We start from the raw sequence: 21,291 nt of genomic DNA, 5'->3' as shown, positions 1-21,291 counted from the left end.
ACCTTAGGCTGGTTCAGACTTGGGGGCTTGGAAGCCCCCAAATTCATCATAAATATTTCTTGTCTTGGCCCATCTTTCTTCAGGAACCATCTCTCAGTAGCTTTGCTTTTCTGGATTTAAATCAGAAACTATTTGAAAATAATTATTCTTGATTTTGGTTCTGGACCAAACCTGTGTCTTTACATGGTGTGAGTCCTGATCGGGTTCTACAGCCAAACCCTGCTGCTGCTCAGCACTATCTCTAGCTATTTTGCCTTGTTCATTTAAGCCTGGAAGTGAGTTTCCTTAGGCTCTAATATCAATGTGTTAACAGATAGCAAGTGTTGGGGTCATGATATATGCTTGTTGTGGGACATGACAGTGGTAAGCCTGCATCCCCACATGCCTTTTTACTGGTGGTTTCTTTTTTTATTACATTCTGTGCTCTGTAAAGTCACCCTTCAGGATTGCATTGTATCTCAGCCTCGGAGACACATAATGATAAGCACTATGTCTCAACAATAAAAATATATATTGTAGGGATTCATCCTATATTGGCAGGGGAATGGGCTCCCTGACCTACTCATAGGCCTTTCCGTTTCTAACGTCCATGATGCTATGAAGTCAGTGGACTTTAACTTCACAGTGGCATGTGTCAGAGAAGTGATGGAGCGAGAGAACAGACAAGCCCTTTTTCAGTTCACAGAACCCCAATTCTTTATTAATCACAGCTTGCTCACAATGACATACAGGAAAATAGCACTAATGAAGAGTAGAATATGCAGGCAGCAACCTCCAGGGGGTAGGGACAACTTCAAAACAGCAGCTATTTTAGGGATTATGTTAGGTTTGGTGATACCGTACTTGGCACAAGCACCCTGTCTAATTATTCCTGCTGCATCAGCCCTCTTTTTTTCTAGATGTCTTTAAAGTAGGTCAGGTTGACTAACACTGAAGAGGGCAGATCATGTTGAGTGGAAATCAGCAGTGTTTAAAAAAAAAAAAAAAAAATGCAACAACCAGCTCACGGGTTCCAGGTGGAAATACTCAGTAGCCTTTGTACTTTTACACGTGTAACACAGTAGCTTCAAATGAATATCATAGATCATGGCATCTACAGACAAAGCCACTTGATGTTGATTAATTGCGCCATCAATAAATCTTCAACTTGTGAATTAAGCTTGTGAGACAATTAGCATTTTTATGGCTGTTGTGTACCACTTAGGATTTTTCATAGCTAGCTGTTTATAATACTCAGCTTCTTAACTTTGGCTCAGATTGATGTCCCTTGCCTTCTTATCAGTAGCTCTTATTAAAAAAGCCATATTTGTTGCCTCTGATCTGATGAAGGCAGACAAAATAAACATTGCAAATAACAGTTTAATCTCCGGTTCATTTTAATGCTACAAAGGGTAGATGTAAATAAATTATGAACACACAATGTTTCCAGAGCTTTTTATCTGGACAGCTTCATGTGTCGTCACAATACCTGTGATCTAGTTATTGTTTTAACAGAGCTTATTGATTACAAAGCCTTCTGGGTTATTAGGCGATGACTGGTCTCTAGCACCATAGACCTACTATTAACCTCATTGTATGGTTAGAATTAAAATGGCAGGGAATGGAATTAGACATGGGCTGCTTCAAATGAACAGACCTAGCAAATTCAACTGAGTGGAAATAGACAACATCAAAAGCCTGTTACAGGACATGTAAGATTATGAAATAACTTGCATAATGCAATACTTGTATTTTTTAACAAAAATGTAAGTATTTACAAAATAAGATCCAAGTTTTTTTTTAAACATCAAGCAAATCATTCTGCAGAGAGACCATATTGTTTTTATTTTTGTTTTTGTTTTGTTTTTTATTGAGTTCTTGATTATTTTTTTTTTTATTTTTTTTAAACCATGTCATACATTTCCCATACTGATATCGCATGATCCGTAATAATATAGGCAGGGGAGTTTACTAATGGTGGGGAGGTGTCTCATCCACCGTTGCTTTTTTCAGCCAGACAGTTCAACCTGGAGCTCCTTGTTTCTACGGACCTCTGCAGCATGCCTCTCCTGGAAAACATCAAGAAGGGAAAGGTCAAACCTTGTCTTTGCTGCACCTGCCCAGGAAGATTCTTAATGGAAACCCCTTGCTCTCTGTGTACAGTTCCCCTGTGCATAGATAGAATAAGTAGAACAATCTTTTGGGGGTGCTGCTTATGAAGGGTGAAATTCACTAGTCCAGCACAAGGCCTATTCACTACTTTAAATTTGACTTAAGTCCTGTTTTGAGGTCTTAAGTAGGATTTAAGAGTGACGTAGCCCCTGTGGCATGCCCTCTGCACAGGAGGGAATTTCACCCTAAGGGTCCAATTCTTCTAGGTGCTGAATGCGCACAACTCCCATTGCTTCCCAAAATGTCACTGAAAAATTTAATCTCAGCCATGGTGAACTGGCTCTAGGTAATTACCTTCTTGCTAGCAGGTTACCATATCTTCGTGTGTGAGAGGTGGCTATTATTACTGTTCATATTACAGTAGTATGTAGGAGCTGCAGTTAAGGATTATGGCTCCATCAAGGTAGCCGGAGAGCTCACAATCTAGATGACAGGACACAACAGGAGGAAAACTAGACATCTATGATGGGGAAGGGTGCGGGAATGAGTAACAAAATGAGCAGAGTTGAGGAGAAAAGCAGAAATTGCAGATCATCATTTACCCTAACCAGTGCCAGCAGGAGAAATTTATAGGCATCATTTCAGAGGTAGCTTTTAAGGATAAGTTGTGGACATGAATCAGACCCGCAGTAGTGAGCTTCTGAGAACCCTGGACATCTTTGTCAGAAACAAGACACCAGTCATAAATGCACTCCATGGCTAGCTTGCAACTTTCACAGTAAAAAGGCAAGGAGAGACCTAACTATATTCTCAAAGGTCACAACTCATTGTGGTCTCATCCGAAGGAGCTGCTGACAGACTGAACCAGTCATCTGGATGAATCAGACTGCACATTAGCCAAAACGTTTCAACAGGAGAGTTTCCGGCAGAGAATGGTTCTCTGTCCTATGGCTGGGGACAATAACATACCTTCTATACGCCTAGAATAAGTCTTTGTGCCAATCTAGATGCTGCTGCAGGGGACAGACACCCAGCCACCTCCTTTGCAGCCTGTGTTTTTCTATAACTTTCAGAGACCACCATTATGCCTGGGCAATATCCAGGTATGAAACTCCTCAGGGTTCAGCAGGGACATGGGAGTTGAGAGCCCCCACTCACAACTGATACTAACCGTTAGTGAGTTAATGTCCACCCTGTTTGGAAGAGCTGGGGATTCAGATATGCCTCATCACTGTGAAGGAGACCACAAAGAACACTATCTCAAGGACAAGAGGCTTTGCAGCGGACATAGGCATGGGATAGCTCTTATATTGAAATCAGTGAGATCACCCAGAAGGGCAATCTGAGTATTCCAAAGACGAGGTTCAGCCAGTGGCAGATTTAGAGTTAGTGGGGCCCTGTGCTCAGCTTCATTTTTGGGGCCCCTCCTTGGGGCCCAGCCAAGAAAAAGAACATTCTCTCGTATCTCCTCCCCGCCCCCGTTTTTCATTCTTTTTTCCCCTTCATCCTCCTCCTATAAGTAATAGGAAGTAAATGAAAATAAACTGAGGTACCTGGATTGTTTTTGTAGTCAAACTTATTTTTCCACAGACCACTTGAAAATCACTGAGGATCTCGGCGGACCACTTAATGATCTTTCCAAATATTGTTTGTACCGTTCGCTAACTATTGGATAAAAGCGGTTTGGATGAAAGCGCTTTATAAAAAAAAATGTAAAAAAACATTGGGGTGCGGGATCTGGCCAGGACTTAGTGCGGGAGGGAGCTCAGGGCTGGGAGTGCAGAATCTGGGAGGAAGTTAGGGTGCAGTAGCAGGCTGGGGTTTGGGGTGCAGGATCTAGCCAGGATTTAAGGTGCAGGAGGGGGCTCAGGGCTGGGGCAGGGGATTGGGGTGTGGCGCTCCTGTCTGGTGCGAGGGGTGCAGGTGGGGGTGTGGGGGGGGGTGCAGGAGTCAGGGAGGACAGGGGGCTGGGTGTGTGTGAGAGAAGTGAAGGAGTCAGGGTTGGGGGTATGTGAGGGGGGTGCAGGAGTTAGGGAGGGCAGGTGGCTAGGAGTGTGAGAGGGGGTGCAGGAGTCAGGGCTGGATATGTGTGAGGGGGTGTGGGCTGGGGTCGTGGGGGTGCTCCCAGCCCCCTGCCTGAGCAGCTCACGGCAGGGGGCATGTGTAGGGGGAGTGCGGGGGCCACGCCTTTGCTCCGCCCTGCCCCGATTCCACCCCCTTCCCCAAGGGCCCGCCCCGTCTCTTCTCTGCCTCCTCCCCTGAGCACGCTGTGGCCCTGCTTCTCCCCTCCCTCCCGGAGCGCCGGCAAACAGCTGTTTGGTGGTAGCGGAAGCACTGGGAGGGAGAGGGAGGCGGAGGGGTGGGAACGCGGCACGCCTCGGGGAAGAGGCAGGGGAGGGGGGAGCTTGGCTGCTGGTGGGGGCGGAGCCTGCAGCAGGAACCCCAGGAGCCGGCAGGACCAAGCTTCTGCCCCCACAGCTGCCCAGCCCTGGGGCCCCCTGTTGTTGGGGGAGCCCAGTGCCAGGGCACCCTGTGTTTCACTGTAAATCTGCCTCTGGGTTGAGCGGATGGCCAGCCCTGCAGATTCTCCTAGAACTTCTAGGTAAAATGGCAGCTGTCTTCAAGGTTCACCTTTAGGCCTTTCTGTTCATCACTGGCCAATTTGTCTTCTCTTGGTCATTTCTGATTAGAATAATAACCATTAATGGCTGTAATACAAAGCTCTGTCCTAGTTAATTTTAGATTCATTGGCGCCACTGTAAATTTGGATACTCGTTACCATGGGCCTGTACTCAGAAACAACAGCTGTGGAATGAATTTGGGAAGCTTCCATCCAGAGTGTTTACAAAGCTGTATTTTTTCTGGCTGTTTAGCACGTATCTGGGGATTTTTTTTTCTTGCTGTCCTTTCATATAAACTAATGATCAGATTTTGATCTCATTCATGTATTTAGCTCTGAGAATATAATCTGAAAACTCAATGACAAACACAAAATGACAACAGCAACAAAGACCCATGGCCAACTGACTGCAAGTGAGGGTGCCTCCAGTGAGTGTCCTATGTGAGATTTATACGTCGTCATGTTCCTTTATGGGGACTGATCCAAAGCCCACTGCAGTCAATGTGAGTGTGTCCACTGGCTTCACTGGGCGTTGGAACAGGCCCATGGCAAACTTGTGTTGATCTCATTTGTAATTTGAAGGTCAAATTTTCATATGTGGCTTCTAATTTTGTGTGGCAAATGTTAAATGGCTAGGGCAGGGCTGATTTCCAGAGGCTGATCTCTTGCCGCTTCCACTGACTTCGGCATCCACAAGTGGCATCTGATTGCGGGAGCCTTTGAGCACCCAAAAATCGGGGCACTTACAATTAGAGGCCAGTTTTGAAGATTTTGGCCTCACTGTTTTATTTTTTTTCCCTCTTACATAGACATGGTCGGCATTTTGGGTGCTTGTGGGTTTGTTTTTTAAATCCCAAAGTTCTTAATTTTTGGTCTATCCACATTTCCTGCCTGGACTTCACCTCCAGTGGGGAGAAGGCAGCCTCTTCTCAGAAGCATTCCCTTGACTTCATGTATATGTCATCTACTTGCTCATCTGGATGGACTGTGACATAAAGGGACTTCCTTCTGACATCAGTCTAGAGCATGCAACTGCTCCTTTTGCCCTCCGTTTCCTTTCATTACCCCAAGGACAACTAACAGTCTTTTTCCTTTGAGTTGCTGGACTTTGGGATATGTGCATGCAAGCTTATTTAAAACACTGTCAAGGAGGTTAGGCACAATCCTGGGGCTCCCAGAGATTAGGTTGAAACAGCCTGTTACATCCTTCTTTAGGGTATAACACAGAATGCTGCCCTCTCTTTCTTGTCCAGCTCTGCTTCCTCATTTGACATCTCTGATGCTAATTATCTACTGTTAACAAGGTGAGATGGTGTAAGATGAATGTAAGATGGAGAAAAACGTAGATCTAAAATGGACATCCCTCCGCCTCAGGGACAACTGAGAGGTATATACACTTGTCTGCTGACATATTAGATGCTTCAGAATAGCAGCTTGTATTGCATCCCAACAGAGAAAAGTTATCATTCTCTGCAGAATAAGTTAAAAGGACTTTATCACATCTGGTTCCTTTTCCTGCGCTTTTGCTCTCCAGGCTGGAAGGGTTGCATTAGGAATGGTAGGTACACTCAGCCCCTGGGGATGTATATTGAAGGGGTCCAAAAGATAGATCTATCTCCCTCAATTAGGAGAGTGATTGCAACACAGTCCGTTATGGATGTACGTGGTTAAATATGAGACGAAATGATTTATTCCACATTGTTCATAAATCCCGCTTAGAAGCCAGAAATTAAACCTAAGCAACCTTTCTTTGGCATTTTTTCTGTCTTTGAACTTGGGGCCTTTGATTTCAAAAACACCGACTCTTTGCCCATAAGGGTAAAGGTGCAGTTTTCAGCCAGAAAAGGGAACAGATAAACAGGCCTGAGAGCATATCAGAATTGGATATAGTAGAGAACTAGCTGGTACAGTCTGAGAAGGAGGCCAAGATTTTTCAAAATATTAGTGATTTTGAGTTCTCAGCTTGTCACCTTAATGAGACATGGTTTTCAGAAAGCCCTGAGCAATCATCCTCTGAAGGTGCCTCAAGTTAAGGGATCTAAAAATGGAGTCACCCAAAATCACCAGTTACTTTTGAAAATTTTGACCAAAATTCTTGCTGCAGGCTGTGGTGTGGAGTCATGACCTGATTACCTTTTCTTGAAGACGTTCAATAAGAGCAGCTAAATTAGCTTCACGGTTTTCTTTGATCTGTTCCATTTTCAGTATCAGCTTTTCCTCTGCCATTTTGCTGAAGTTATTGTTCTCCTCCAAAGCCTTCTGAAGGACTTCTCGCTCATGCTCTCTCTTTTCTGCCAGATGTTTCAGCACCTGGGCCTCCTGGGACTGGGAAAAAAGACACATCCTGCTGAGGCAATAGTCTAGAGAATGTCAGAAGACAATGCATAAGGCAGTCTGAGTAAATAAAAAACACTAATAAGCAAGTCTTTGATTAGAAAGGGCCAAGTGCACTGAGTCTGGATTTTTGTGAGATCTGCTGTTTTGTTTTTTCTTGAAATGCTTGCTAAAACTAAGTTAATAAAATATATAGTAGAGTAAGAAATAAATAAATTTATTTATAGTGGCAATAGATCTAAGGGACATTCTGGAAAAACTCTGTTTTCCCCCACATCTGTTATAAGCAAGGCCCATTTCAATAACTGAGATATGAAGACACTGAATATATGTGAGGAATTCAAATAAGGAAACATCTGAAAGAGAGTATGAATTCTGGATTAGTATGGCTACCATGTGACACTGTCTGTACCTGCCTTAAATATTTCAGTGGTAAGAGATGCAGTCATTTATGCATGAACATTTTATTTCAAAATTATATGGGATTTCAGTCTAAAAATATGTACTCTTTTATAATTGGGCTTCAGAAACAAGAGCTATGAATTTTTTGTTTTCCTCAAGCTATTTTTGTTGAAATGGTCACAGATAGACTTTCAAGTTAACATTCCCTTGAGATGAATGTAGGAAGTTCAGATCTGATCTGGCTCCACTTTGTTTCTGTAAACAGGAAGAAGGTTATTTTTCCAAACAAAAGGCCTAAAAAATTTTTTTTTTTAAATTGAAAGCTTAAATTATGCAAAGACCATGAAATCTACAGAGGATCTTAAATGCATGCAATCTGCACCCTGTATCCTAGTACCCTTATTTATGAGCACAATTGCCAGAAACATGAGCTTTGCTGTTAGTTTAGAATTATGTTTAGGACACTGAAGTTCACTTAAAACAAAATGAAACCATTGATCTTCTGACGTAAGCCAACGAGGTTGCAATGTTAAGACCGTTCCAGGATCAACTCAAGTCCAAAGAAAATATATTTAAGGGGAATATTTGGAAATTATGAGCGACACTGTGGACTATTCTATAAAATGAACCAGAGGGAGGAAGATGGAAGAATGGAGGAAAGGAATGAAATGCGGTAGCAGCCTGATATGTGCAGATTTCAGTGAAGGTTACCACCATTTTGTGTGTAAACACATTAGAATCATAAAATTTAAGGCCAGAAGAGACCACCAGATCATCTAGTCTGGCCTCCAGTATATCACAGGCCACAAACACCACCCAGCACCTGCACACTAAACCCAACAATAAAATTAGACCAACATATATAGCCCACATTTTAGGGGCTAAATTGAGAGTTTTCACCAATAATTACAAATTGCAGTAATGAATGCTATTTCCTGTAAACCTCCTTGTAGTCACTGAAGTGAAGTGAAAGCACTGAAATTCTCTCACACAAGATAAAGGGTGCTGTAATAAGATTAAAAAGAAAATTCTGATAACAGCGATGAGCTACACAGAAAACAAAGATTGCTGACCAGAGAAATAGAGCAGATTCCAAAAAATGCAGCAGAACTCATACTGGTGGCTCTTCACAAACTGCAGCAAGGCACTGAGGTAAGAAATGTTCAGCTTTGGAAAGGAACAAATGGCCTGTTTCAGATTAAAGAGGAAACCTACTGTCAAGGCTGCTTCCCCACTTTGAATTTTAGGCTACAAATGTGGGGGCCTGCATGAAAACTTCTAAGCTTAACTACCAGCTTAGATCTGGTCCACTGCCACCATTCCCAAAGCTAATTCCCTTCCCTGGGAAGCCTTGAGAAACCTTTCACCAATTCCCTGGTGAATACAGATCCAAACCCCTTGGATCTTAAAACAACGAGAAATTAACCACCCCCCCTCCTTCCTTTCACCAACTCCTGGTGAATACAGATCCAACCCCCTTGGATCTTAAAACAAGGAGACATTAACCATCCCCTCGCCTTCCTTTCACCAACTCCTGGTGAATACAGATCCAACCACCTTGGATCTAAAACAAGGAAAAATCAATCAGGTTCTTAAAAAGAAGGCTTTTAATTAAAGAAAAAGGTAAAAATTATCTCTGTAAAATCAGTATGGAAAATAACTTTACAGGGTAATCAAACTTAAAGCGCTCAGAGGACCCCCCTCTAGTCTCAGGTTCAAAGTACAGCAAACAAAGATAAACACTCTAGTAAAAGGTACATTTACAAGTTGAGAAAACAAAGATAAAAACTAACACGCCTTGCCTGGCTGTTTACTTACAAGTTTGAAATATGAGAGACTTGTTTAGACAGATGTGGAGAACCTGGATTGATATCTGGTCCCTCTCAGTCCCAAGAGCGAACAACCACCAAACAAAGAGCACAAACAAAAGCCTTCCCCTCCCCCCCCCAAGATTTGAAAGTATCTTGTCCCCTTATTGGTCCTTTGGGTCAAGTGTCAGCCAGGTTACCCGAGCTTCTTAACCCTTTACAGGTAAAAGGATTTTGGAGTCTCTGGCCAGGAGGGATTTTATAGTACTGTACACAGGAGAGCTGTTACCCTTCCCTTTATAGTTATGACACCTACACTGATGAACTTCTGCCATGTGTGGTCTGTATGCTTTCATCTCTGGCATGGTTTCATGGACGTGCCTAAAGCAGAGGCGCTCAAACCATGGTCCTCAGAGCACTCACTGGTGGTGCATGGTGAGTTGGCTGGGTACATAGCTAATACTCCTCCTTGTTTTCCCCCTGCTAAATCAGGTGCTGAGAGCTAACATCGTATTAAATCTTTTCCAAATATTAACTTCCATGTAAGAAACCACTGTAGAGGCCAGAATTTCAGATGAAACAAAGTGGTGTGGGCAATCACAAACAGAAGGGGAAGTGATCCACATGGCCATGACCAGGAGTAAAGGTAATTTGTGTGACCGTGTCTCCCTTAAAATGTGGCCCACTCTCTGAAGAATTTTGAGCACCCCTTACCTTAAAGGACCAGTACCTCCTTTTTGTATAAGAAGTGATTTCTGATGACTATTTCCGTAGAAAAAATACTATAGTATTAAACAATAATTTCCCCTACACTACGGATGGTGTTGTAGTTGAAGATTTAATAATTTGAGAGATAAAAGTTTCATGAGGATTAAAAACATGCAAGTGCTCATAACCAAATGTACCCCATTATCTATTAATTCAATCAAACAATTCCCCTGAAATAAAACAGCAGATATTCTGAGATATCCAGGGCTATTTAGAAGATATATTTGAAAACCAGCTTTTGCACTGTGGTTCTGGGTAAAGTTTTCAAAATAAATCCCATTGGCTTTCAATGGTATTTAGGCGTCTTAGCCACTTTAGTTACTTTTGAAAATGTTGCCCATTTCTCAAGCTGTGTTGTCATGCATGCAAATCCCTTACAGTTTAAAAACATAATTTTTATTGGCATAGGTTGAATTTTATAGTAAAGATTTTGAATTCCATAGTAAAGTATACAGAGTTCTAGGAGGTGAGATACCACATTGGCACCAATAGGAGTTTACCTGATTAAAAATTGAACAGGGCCTTGTATTGTTACAATTGAACAGGGCCTTGTTAGTCTGGGTATTTGTCATATATTGTACATTATGAAGAGTTCTGATCTCTCAATATAAATGGCCTAGGTATGTTTATAAACTCTTCCATAAATACCCCAGGATTTAGCAACCTGGAGTGGGACAGGAATTTGAATGGACGATTTCCATTGTGAGATGAACACTAGTCTAGCTACAAGAAGTGGCTGGTGCTAAATAAATGGAAAAGAACAGGGGTAGAGCCTCAGCTAATGTAAATTTTTCCATTGACTTCTGTTTTACAGCAGCTGTGAATCTGGCCTTCAATGGTCCGATCACCATCACAGCCTAATAAAGCAAGACTTGGAGTGAAGCCAAATTGTTTTTCGCACTGTAATGGTGGAATGGTATCTGCCTCAAAAACATTTGGCAAAAGAACATTTTCTCCATGTCTGAACAAAGTCTGCCGCACATGTTGAAGGCACTAAGGCAGTGGTGGGCAGGGACGTGCTGGCCGCCACTTCCCACAGCTCTCATTGGCTGGAACAGTGAACCGCAGCCACTGAGAGCTGCGGGCAGCCATGCCAGTGGACGGTCAATGTAAACAAACTGTCTCATGGCCCGCCAGCGGATTACCCTGATGGGCCGCGTGCCACAGGTTGCCCACCACTGAGCTAAAGAATGATTACTAACATGACTGTGATTAGCAAACCAGCTCCTTAGTTACTTCTCTTGGAATTCAGATGCTGTGCTGGGGTTCCAAAAGTAACATACACATAATTCCAATAGAAAGTCTGTAGTTTACATAATTTGTCTCTTCCTATGTATATTACTGTACACATTTTTGGCTATTATTATTATGATTATTTATTAATTTATGCCTGGGATTATTATTAATTCCCAGACATAACATTCCACACTAGAGCACAAACAAGTTTCTCGCACACTTATAAATGTCATAAGATGACCATGCTGGGTCAGACTAATGGTCCATCTAGCCCAGTATCCTGTCTTCCGACAGTGCCTGGTGCCAGATGTTTCAGAGAGAGTGAACAGGGCAATAATCAAGTTAGCCCTCCGGTCATCCAGTCCCAGTTTCTGGCAGTCAGAGGTTTAGAGACACCCAGAGCACGGGGATGCATCCCTGATCATCTTGGCTACTAGCCATTAATGGACTTATCATCATGAATTTGTGTAATTCTCTTCTGAATCCAGTTATACTTTTGGCCTTTGCAACATCCCCAGGCAATGTGTTTAATCTCTGGTGCCTATTCACTTCATTGGGTGACCCCTAATTCTTGCGCTATGTGAAGGGATAAATAACACATCCTTATTTATTGTCTCCACACCATTCCTGATTTTATAGACCTTGATCTGGAAGCTGTTCCAAGCCCCTCATCATTTGTGTTGCCCTTCTCTGTTCTTTTTCCAGTCCTGACATATCTTTTTTGAGATGGGGTGACCAGAACTGCACACAGTATTCAAGGTGTGGGCATACCATAGATTATATAGTGGCATTAGGATATTTTCTGTTTTATTATCTATCCCTTTCCTAATGGTTGCTAACATTGTTAGCTTTTTTGCCTTACAACATCTGCTTACAAATGTTGTAAAGCACTCTAGATACAAATCCTTCAACTCAAGCTGCAGGGCCGGCTCCAGGCACCAGGTTTTTTTTTTTTTTTTTTTAAAGTTGTTTATGACCTTCTTCTTCTTTTTTTTTTTTAGTGGATGCTTTAAAAAGCAACTGCGATCCCAGTTTTTAAGGGGTGCTTTTATAGGAGCTCCAAATCCCACATTTGGATGCTTACATAGACATATAGTCAACTAGATCCCCATTTGAAATGTCAAAGTGCCTGTAGAGCTTGCAAATGCAGATTATGGAGATGTTTTTTTTTTTAAGACATTCAAGTTGAAAATTGGGTTCAGCTGTATGTATATACAAGGATTTTCTATTTTCCCAGATTTATCTACTTTCTGGTGACAAGTATATCCAAAAATATATTAAATCAGTTCTGTACAGAGAGAGAGAGAGAGAAAAAAAAAAGGATTACTCAAATAGCAGGAAGTGAACTAGCAGAACAATTCCTTTTCAAGTTGAAATTTGCACTTGAATGCATACCCTGACTGTATTAGTTTTAAGGATATATAGGGGGCAAGTTCCAATTATGAAAGGTTCACTTTGATGCTGCAAAATTAATCCACTTGCTGGATTTTTTTTAATTAACACATTCAGTGGGAATTGCATTAACTTTGGTGTATCTCCGAGTATTGTATATTGAAGAGCTAATGTTAATGGAATAGAATGTTAAGACAGGATAAAGGTCTCCTCCTGCAGTGTAAATGCCAAAGTAAAGACCAAGCATTTATAGAAAAACAACATTGAGATCAAGGAATGACATTTTCAGGGGAAATGAATTTAGTTGTTTTCTTGCTGTTACGCATCAAAGCAAGGGAATGGGGTAGAACTAAACACCATGCTGGCTTGCACAGCACTGGCTTCTTCATAGATCGTTGCCATTACATCTCATTCCTCACATGGGATACAGTATGAATTATTATGTGTATTGCAATAGTGTCTAGATGCCCCAGCTGCGATAGACACCCCACTGTGCTAGGCACTGTACAAACACACAGTGAGAGACAGCCCCTGTCCTGAAGAAATTATATTCTATGTAGACAAAATGGACAAAACAAATGCAGTGTAGTGAAGTGATTTGGTCACACAAGAGATCAGTGGAAGAGCTAGGAGTGGAATCTGTGGATGAAATCCTTCCTCTGTTGAAGTCAAAGGCAAAATTCCCAATGACTTTTTATCTTTGGTTTCCTGAGGCCTTGTCCAGTGCCCATCTCGCTAGTGCACGCCCTTTCTGGCATCTCTGTTTTCCAGTCTGTATCCCCTGTTGAGCCAGAAGTGCTAAACTGTGTCTTGGTTTTGCAATGTGGAGAAATTTTCAGAGGTGTCTTGTTGAGACTATCATTTGCTCTCATGCAGCTTTATGAACAGTTTTTGCATAAAATTTGTGTGTGAAAGACATTTGCAAGGAGCTTATGCATGCTCCTGGGCTTTTTGCATGCGCAAGGCTGCACAGTCACAAAGAGAGGCCATGTGTTGAAAACCTGGCTCTGTAAATTGTGAACATCGGTATCTGACAGACTCCGAATGAGGCTTGTTTCTTCTTTAGCTATTTTAAACAACAACAACAATAATAAAAGTCCTGCTATTTTTCCCTCTAGATTTTTACTAGTGAATGAGTATTTGTGAAAAGAGCTGGATTTACCACCCAGAAGCCAGGAGTTCTCTGTTCAAAACCAGTCACACACCATTGGTAATGGCAATGCAAAGTTCTCCAACCCCACCAACACACCTCAGCCTAATCCTGGAGTGATTATTTCTAGCACTGAGAGCATGGGTCAGTCTCCAGACCCATTCAATCCTTTCCTCTCTAGCAAAAGACAGTGGTGGGGGCAGAACAATTAGCGCTGACAGCAGGTTGTTTTTACAATGGAGAGAGCTGTTTTTTGGGAACTGTTTTGAGGCCACCAACACATTTCATGGAGGCCATGAACCAGTTGTCTGATGTTAACAACATTTAATCATTGATTGAACCAACCACATAGATATCAAAAGTTCCAAAGCTCATTTACTAAGTCCTTGAGCCATAGTATTCTATTTTCAGTATATAATGCATCTTTCTGAATGTCTGTTTCTAATTACTCCAATTTTGATTTATACTGATAATTAAATGCTATTCATCTAGCCCACTGATTGGCTGGCTCCGATTACAATTGGTATAATAAAATGTCTGAATCTGGTCCGAAATGTTTCTTTTTAAAGCAAACTTGATGTCAGTGGTAAATTAATGTAAAATGTGGGTTAGCAGTTTGACAACTGTGTCCCTTCCATGAAGCATCTCAGGGACAAGACAAAATGCAAAGACCTTGCATTAACATTAATGAGTATAATGTACCTGTATGGGGATGAGAATAGACTTGCTAGTATACATGAGTTTTGAAAGTGCAATTACATTTTTTGTGAGTTTTCTACTGGCTTCTGTGTAACTGACTATTTGACTATGTGGTATTTGATTTAATTGCTTTCTAGACTGGCACAGATAATATACAACTAACCATGAGCTTTACTACATCTGAGTCCCTTACATTTCATTTTTGATTGGCCCTATTTTAGAATGCTGTAGGGAATAATTTTGGACTTAACTGGTTCCAGATATCTACTTTTTTATTAAATATGCTTTAAGGGAAAAATATTTTGCCATGATATGTTGATTTAACCTACTTCTTCCTCTAATACCACATTACTGAAGAAAATTAAGGATATTCCCTGGTACCTAAGTAAATGGTAAATAGTTCTTAGCATTAATTTTAAGTCAAAAGAGAAATGTCACATTTGGAGAAGATAATTCAATATATTTTGAGGCTGAGATTTTCAAAGCTAAGGGATTTAGATGTCCAGTTTTCACTAGAAATGTATAGGAATTGGGTGTATAGTTCCCGCCCTTACTGTACACAGATTTTCATCTGTAATTAAATATTATTTTTTAAAGCTTAAATAGCAATATAACCTTTATAGCAGTCAATGGGACTTCGTAGTGCATAAGGGGTCATCCACATGCATCCAATTGCAGGGTGAAGGCCTAGAATAGTTACTGCAGTCAGTGAGGACTCTTTTCTTAGCAGAATGGCATTGCCTAAGGCAGGGGTTGGCAACCTTTGGCACGCGGCCCAACAGGGTAATCCGCTGGCGAACTGAGAGACATTGACTGTCCACAGGCATGCCCCCCCCCGCAGCTCCCAGTGGCCGCGGTTCGCCGTTCCTGGCCAATGAGAGCTACAGGAAGCAATGCGGGCCGCAGGGGCGTGCTGGCCACTGCTTCCCGCAGCTCCCATTGGCCGGGAATGGTGAACTGCGGCCACTGGGAACTGCGGGGGACCATGCCTGCGGATGGTCAACGTAAACAAAATATCTCATGGCCCGCCAGTGGATTACCCTGATGGGCCGTGTGCCGAAGGTTGCTGACCCCTGGCCTAAGCCCTTTGGGTGGGGCAATTATAACATGAAAAGAAATGTCATAGGGAGCCATGGAGTTTGATACATTCAATGCTATAAGACACAATTGTGCTTTGTATTAGCTGATTTCCCTTTGAGATGTGAGGACAGGATTTCTCAGTTAAGGGCCTCCTTCTCCTCAGTTTGGATTTTTATGTGTGTGCAGAACAATGTGCTTGTCTTCCCATGGCACGCAATGTTTAGGAGTATATAGGACAACACTGTCAGCATTGTCATCAAAATAGCATAGATACAATGGACTTATAGGCTGCTTCTGATTTCACGTGGCCATGTAGCCCTATTCCAAATAAAGGACCCACGTTAAATGTATTGTTATTTTGAAAAAATAAACCCCCTTTCCACAACTATTTCAACAGAAGTTCCATTTTAAGACTCCTGTTTTCCTTCTTGTTGTTCGACTCCTTTTACAAGCCAAGGTGTCAGTGTTTGGTGGTGATGGGGAGGGTATTAAAGAACAACATCCTATTTCTGAGTATCCCACACTGTGTTTGGGAGAATTTTCATGCAAAATATGGTTGTAGGGCCTGATATTTCTAGTGGGCTTGGGATCAGAGTGTGAGTAAGACTATACAATGAAATAATGATACATGAAATATAACAAAAAGAAAAATGGCTTTAACCAGCTCTCCTCTCTTCCAGAGCTAACTCAGATGTCCGACTGTCAGTCAGAACTTGATATCTAGTGCACAACCTCCACCTTGTAAATAACATACCTCTTCCAATAATGCTTTCTTGGGGAGAAACTGCTGTGTGAGGCACACACAGAATTATTGTCAATGGACTTTATTAACAGCAGATGGGACAACAGTACACCAGAATATGCTGTAACTTACATAGACGCACCATAAGTGGGAGCTATGTTACTCTTCCAATACACTGCAGGGCTCATTCTATAAAAGAACTGCCCTTCATTTTGTATTCTGTCTCCAAACAAACACAGCTGCCATGCAGAGCAGCCAAAGGACAGTAAAGATTTTTAAACAAAAGAAAGCAAAACAGAAAGGAAAACTAGCTAAATGGGGCAAATGCTGAAATCATCTATGTGCTCGCAGTTCACTTTCCCATTTCTCTCCCTACTGACCTTTCTAAAAATTTGTAAGTGGAAAACAAATGTAGCCTCTTACTCCTTGGAGTTCTCTGGGAAAGGGAGTTTTTCAGGCCCCAATGTTGCACACCCAATCAATTAGCTAAGCTGTCTTGGTATTTTATCATTCTCTTTGTGGATGTAGTGCAAATCTTTAATTTTTCATTATTTTCCAAGCTCTTGGCATCAGAATTGTTTATCTGAAAAAAAGCAAAACCCTATTTCACACACATTCAATAGAGAGGCCACCTTCTGCATTTGTTTATTCACAAATTATTTTTTCCCCATAGGAATAATTTTAATAATTAATTGTCATGCTGTCAGACTTCATATTGTGCCAGTCACAATAAACTGATCGCTGGAGATCTGAGCTCAGGAATAACCTTGGGACTCCTGCTTCTTCATTCATACATTCCTAGATTTTAAAAAGGGACCATTATGATCATCTAGTTTGACCTCCTATATAACACAGGCTACTGAATTTCACCAGTGATTGCTTTGTCAAGACCATAACTCAGGGGTTCCCAAACTTTTTTGCTGGCACAACCCCATTTTAATGAAGTATTTCCTGTCCGGGCCCCAAACAGCATGGAAGGTGCCATTTGGAAGAGCAAAATGGCATCCTCCATGACAGTGTGACCTCGCACGCACCGTACACATAAGGTCACGCCGCATGGAGGACGCCATTTTGCTCTACAAAATGGCATCCTTTACACAGTGTGACCTCATACGTATGATGCGTGCAAGGTCGCACTGTGAAGAGGATGCCATTTTGTAAAGCAAAATCACATCCTCCATGCATTGTGACCTTGCACACATTGTATATGTGAGGTAACATTGTGTGGAGCAAGCTGGAGTCCTCCTATAGTAGAGATCACTGCAACTCCATCTGCTGATGGTGCAATCCCATTTGGGATCGCAACCTACAGTTTGGGAGCTGCTGCTATAACTTGTGGTTGAGCTGGAAAAATCATGGAGCAGGTCCTCAAGGAATCAATTCTGAAGCATTTAGAGGAGAGGAAAGTGATCAGGAACAGTCAGCATGGATTCACCAAGGGCAAGTTATGCCTTACTAATCTAATTGCCTTCTATGACGAGATAACTGGCTATGTGGATGAGGGGAAAGCAGTGGACATATTATTCCTTGACTTTAGCAAAGCTTTTGATATGGTCTCCCACAGTATTCTTGCCAGCAAGTTAAAGAAATATGGGCTGGATGAATGGACTATAAGGTGGATAGAAAGCTGGCTAGATCTTCGGGCTCAACGGGTAGTGATCAATGGTTCCATGTCTAGCTGGCAGCCGGTATGAAGTGGAGTGCCGCAAGGGTCTGTCCTGGGGCCAGTTTTGTTAAATATCTTCATTAATGATCTGGAGGATGGTGTGGATTGCACCCTCAGCCAGTTTGCAGATGACACTAAATTGGGAGGAGTGGTAGATACGCTGGAGGGTAGGGATAGGATACCGAGGGACCTGACAAATTTGAGGATTGGGCCAAAACAAATCTGATGAGGTTCAACAAGGACAAGTGCAGAGTCCTGCACTTAGGGTGGAAGAATCCCATGCACTGCTACAGACTAGGGACCGAATGGCTAGGCAGCAGTTCTGCAGAAAAAGGACCTAGGGGTTACAGTGGACAAGAAGCTGGATATGAGTCAACAGTGTGCCCTTGTTGCCAAGAAGGCTGACGGCATTTTGGGCTGTATAAGTAGGAGCATTGCCAGCAGATCGAGGGACATGATCATTCTCCTCTCTTCGGCATTCGTGAGGCCTCATCTGGAGTACTATGTCCAGTTTTGGGCCCCACACTTCAAGAAGGATGCGCAAAAATTGGAAAGAGTCCAGTGGAGGGCAACAAAAATGATTAGAGGCCTGGAACACATGATTTATGAGGAGAGGCTGAGGGAACTGGGATTATTTAGTCTGGAGAAGAGAAGAATGAGGGGGGATTTGATAGCTGCTTTCAACTACCTGAAAGGGGGTTCCAAAGAGGATGGATCTAGACTGTCATCTAGGATGGTACCGGACAGAACAAGGAGTAATGGTCTCAAGTTGCAGTGGGAGAGGTTTAGGTTGGATATTAGGAAAAACTTTTTCTCTAGGAGGGTGGTGAAGCATTGGAATGGGTTATCTAGGGAGGTGGTGGAGTCTCCTTCCTTAGAGGTTTTTAAGGTCAGGCTTGACAAAGCCCTGTCTGGGATGATTTAGTTGGGGATTGGTCCTGCTTTGAGCAGGGGGTTGGACTAGATGACCTCCTGAGGTCCCTTCCAACCCTGATATTCTATGATTCTATAGTATATATTTTAGAAAGACATCTGTTGGAGTGAAGGAAAATATGTGTTTTATAGTGTAAGTAAAATAAAGGGGGTTTATCAACCATGAAAAGGCTTTGAAAATATAGGAAAAATATGCAACATGGCCTTGAAAATAAAAGCTTCAAAAGTTGGAAGGAATGTGGCATCTAACAAGACAAGTTTTGGGGAGAATGCAAAGCTTGGAATGTGGCTTGACTGGAACAACTGGACCTAAAAGAATGCTGATAAGATAGGAGGAAAAGTCCTTGAAAAAAGCCTCTAAATTATAGAAGATTATCACAATTTGGTTAAAAGTTCTGTGGTGAACTGGTAGTAAACTCTGACATACCAATGTTTATACTGGAGAAAGGGGCCCAGTCCCACACTGCCCAAAACTGGTTCTAAGCTACAGTTAGCGATTGGAAGTGACATCATTTGTTTGTTAGAGTATAACAAGATGAACTTTTAAAGGTTCAACACTAATACCTGCCTGGCCAGTTGGAGCCAGCCAACATGAGTTTAAGCCCCCTCTGTCTAGCCCTTTTGTGAGTACTCTGATCAAATGCTTATGAATGTTTGTTACTGCGTGGGTGTAATAAGTGCTTATTATTTAAACTTTTTAGGCATGTTTAAAGCAATTGTATAAATATCATTTGGCCTTTGGATTGAATAAGGAATTTGTGGTTGAATTAGTGTCTGGCAATATCCTGTATTAATAAATTAATAATTCCAACCACATCCTACCTTTGAAGACTTGAAGTAACAGAGAATCCACCAACCCCCTAGGTAAGTTATTCCAACTATTCATTACCCTTATTGTTAAAAAATTGCCCTTTATTTCTAGTCTCAGTTTGTCTAGAGTCAGCTTCCAGCCATTGGATTTTGTTTAGTATCGCTGTTTATCTTTGAGTTACTGTTTGTGAAAGGTAGCTTCTGGCATTGATCTCCCATGCCATTGCATGCAAAAGCATTTGGAAGGGGCCAAACCAATGCAACATGTATGTAGCTTTAGAGCTGCAAAAAATTAAAGAGATTCATTAGCCCCTCAGGGTGTGGGGTGAGTAGCTGTGTGGAAGGGCAGGGGCATGACCTCTTAGACACGAGGAATAATGCAAGAATCCATGCAGAATCCTGGTCTCTGTCATATTCCCCACCTCTGGCGTTTCCTCCACAGTGCTTCCCAGTCTCATTCCCCCATGACAGCGTTGCTGACTGTGTGGCCCTGGTGCTAATAAGCCTTACTCAGTTGGGTGAAACTAACCTCTGCAGCTCCTCCTAAGACAATAAAAGCCATGGTTTGAAAGTTAAGGCTGCTACAAGGAGAACAAAATAATTCCCAAGGGGAAATTCACAATAAAATCTCAGGCTTTGGCAAGGAAACATGTTGCACAGAGTGGGCTGCTACTTGGCTTCACTTCCTACTTCAACTGGCCAATCACCCTGAATTCCCCAAACTACTCATGTGAGAGGTGGAGGGGCTTCCATTGGCCTAACACAGAAGGAGAGCAATATTCTCCAGGTTCTATTTGCCTCCTCCCTTGAGGTTTGTGTCCTTGGCAGCATGTCTGATGAGGCTCGGCTCGTCTTTGTGGCATACAGTGGAGTGGAAAACAGATGCCTTTGTCTCTAGTGATACTGCCAGAGAAGAGGAGGATCAAATGCCTTTTGCCAATGAATGAAGCAGCATGAAAGATGGCCTCAAAGGAGGCAATGTGTTCCACTCCCACAGCCAGATGGTGAGTACTGCAATGGTGTTAGCAGATAGAGAGGCAAATCTAGGAAAACTGGCCACTCCACACAACAGGGATAGACGCTGCCCATACTGTGATGCCTGGGTGGGAGCTTATCCTTCAACATTAATAATAATGGTATTAAAAATGACGCATTGGCTTTACTGTATAATTGACAGCATGAATGTTAGAAAATATGGCCATTATTCTGCATCCACTCTGGTGTTCTGCATTAGGGACTAGTGCAATTAATTTCCATCCAAATACAAAGCCATTAAGAGGATGTAATTACATATGAGTTCTCTACTCTAATCCTAAAACTAGTAGAAATCCCTTTAGAGTCTAATTTTCATGCTGATTAATGGTGATCACAATGTATAATTCAACCTAGGGCTTTTCAAGCGTAGAAATCTGGTGTGGTAGCTAAATATTCCAAGGCCAATGGGTATAAATTGTTGCATCATGTTAGAGATCTGGTTGAGATTTCTGTACTGTTAAGAAATACACTTCTGCTTCTTACAGTGATAATGAGCTCTCATTTCTTAATTGGAAAGGATGATGA

The 21,291-nt window shown here is 42.1% G+C and overlaps 1 protein-coding gene across 1 annotated transcript in view; it reads right to left on the bottom strand.

Annotated features, from left to right (window-relative positions):
* Nucleotides 1-1,876: 1,876 nt before the first annotated feature.
* STMN2 (stathmin 2) overlaps nucleotides 1,877-21,291 on the bottom strand; it is a 57,883-nt gene continuing 38,468 nt past the window's right edge. The window contains exons 4-5 of the mRNA XM_026659005.2: nucleotides 6,845-7,036; nucleotides 1,877-2,048 (exon numbers count right to left, since the gene is read on the bottom strand). Coding sequence (XP_026514790.1) covers nucleotides 1,989-2,048; nucleotides 6,845-7,036 — 252 coding nt within the window. The 3' untranslated portion in view covers nucleotides 1,877-1,988. The remainder of the gene's footprint in view (nucleotides 2,049-6,844; nucleotides 7,037-21,291) is intronic.

The sequence above is a fragment of the Terrapene carolina genome, unplaced genomic scaffold (assembly GCF_002925995.2).
Source record: "Terrapene carolina triunguis isolate 2854851 unplaced genomic scaffold, T_m_triunguis-2.0 Scaffold58, whole genome shotgun sequence".
Lineage (NCBI taxonomy): Eukaryota > Metazoa > Chordata > Testudines > Emydidae > Terrapene > Terrapene triunguis.
The sequence above is the reverse complement of the archived record's forward strand: the minus strand, read 5'-3'. Positions and strand labels throughout refer to the sequence as shown.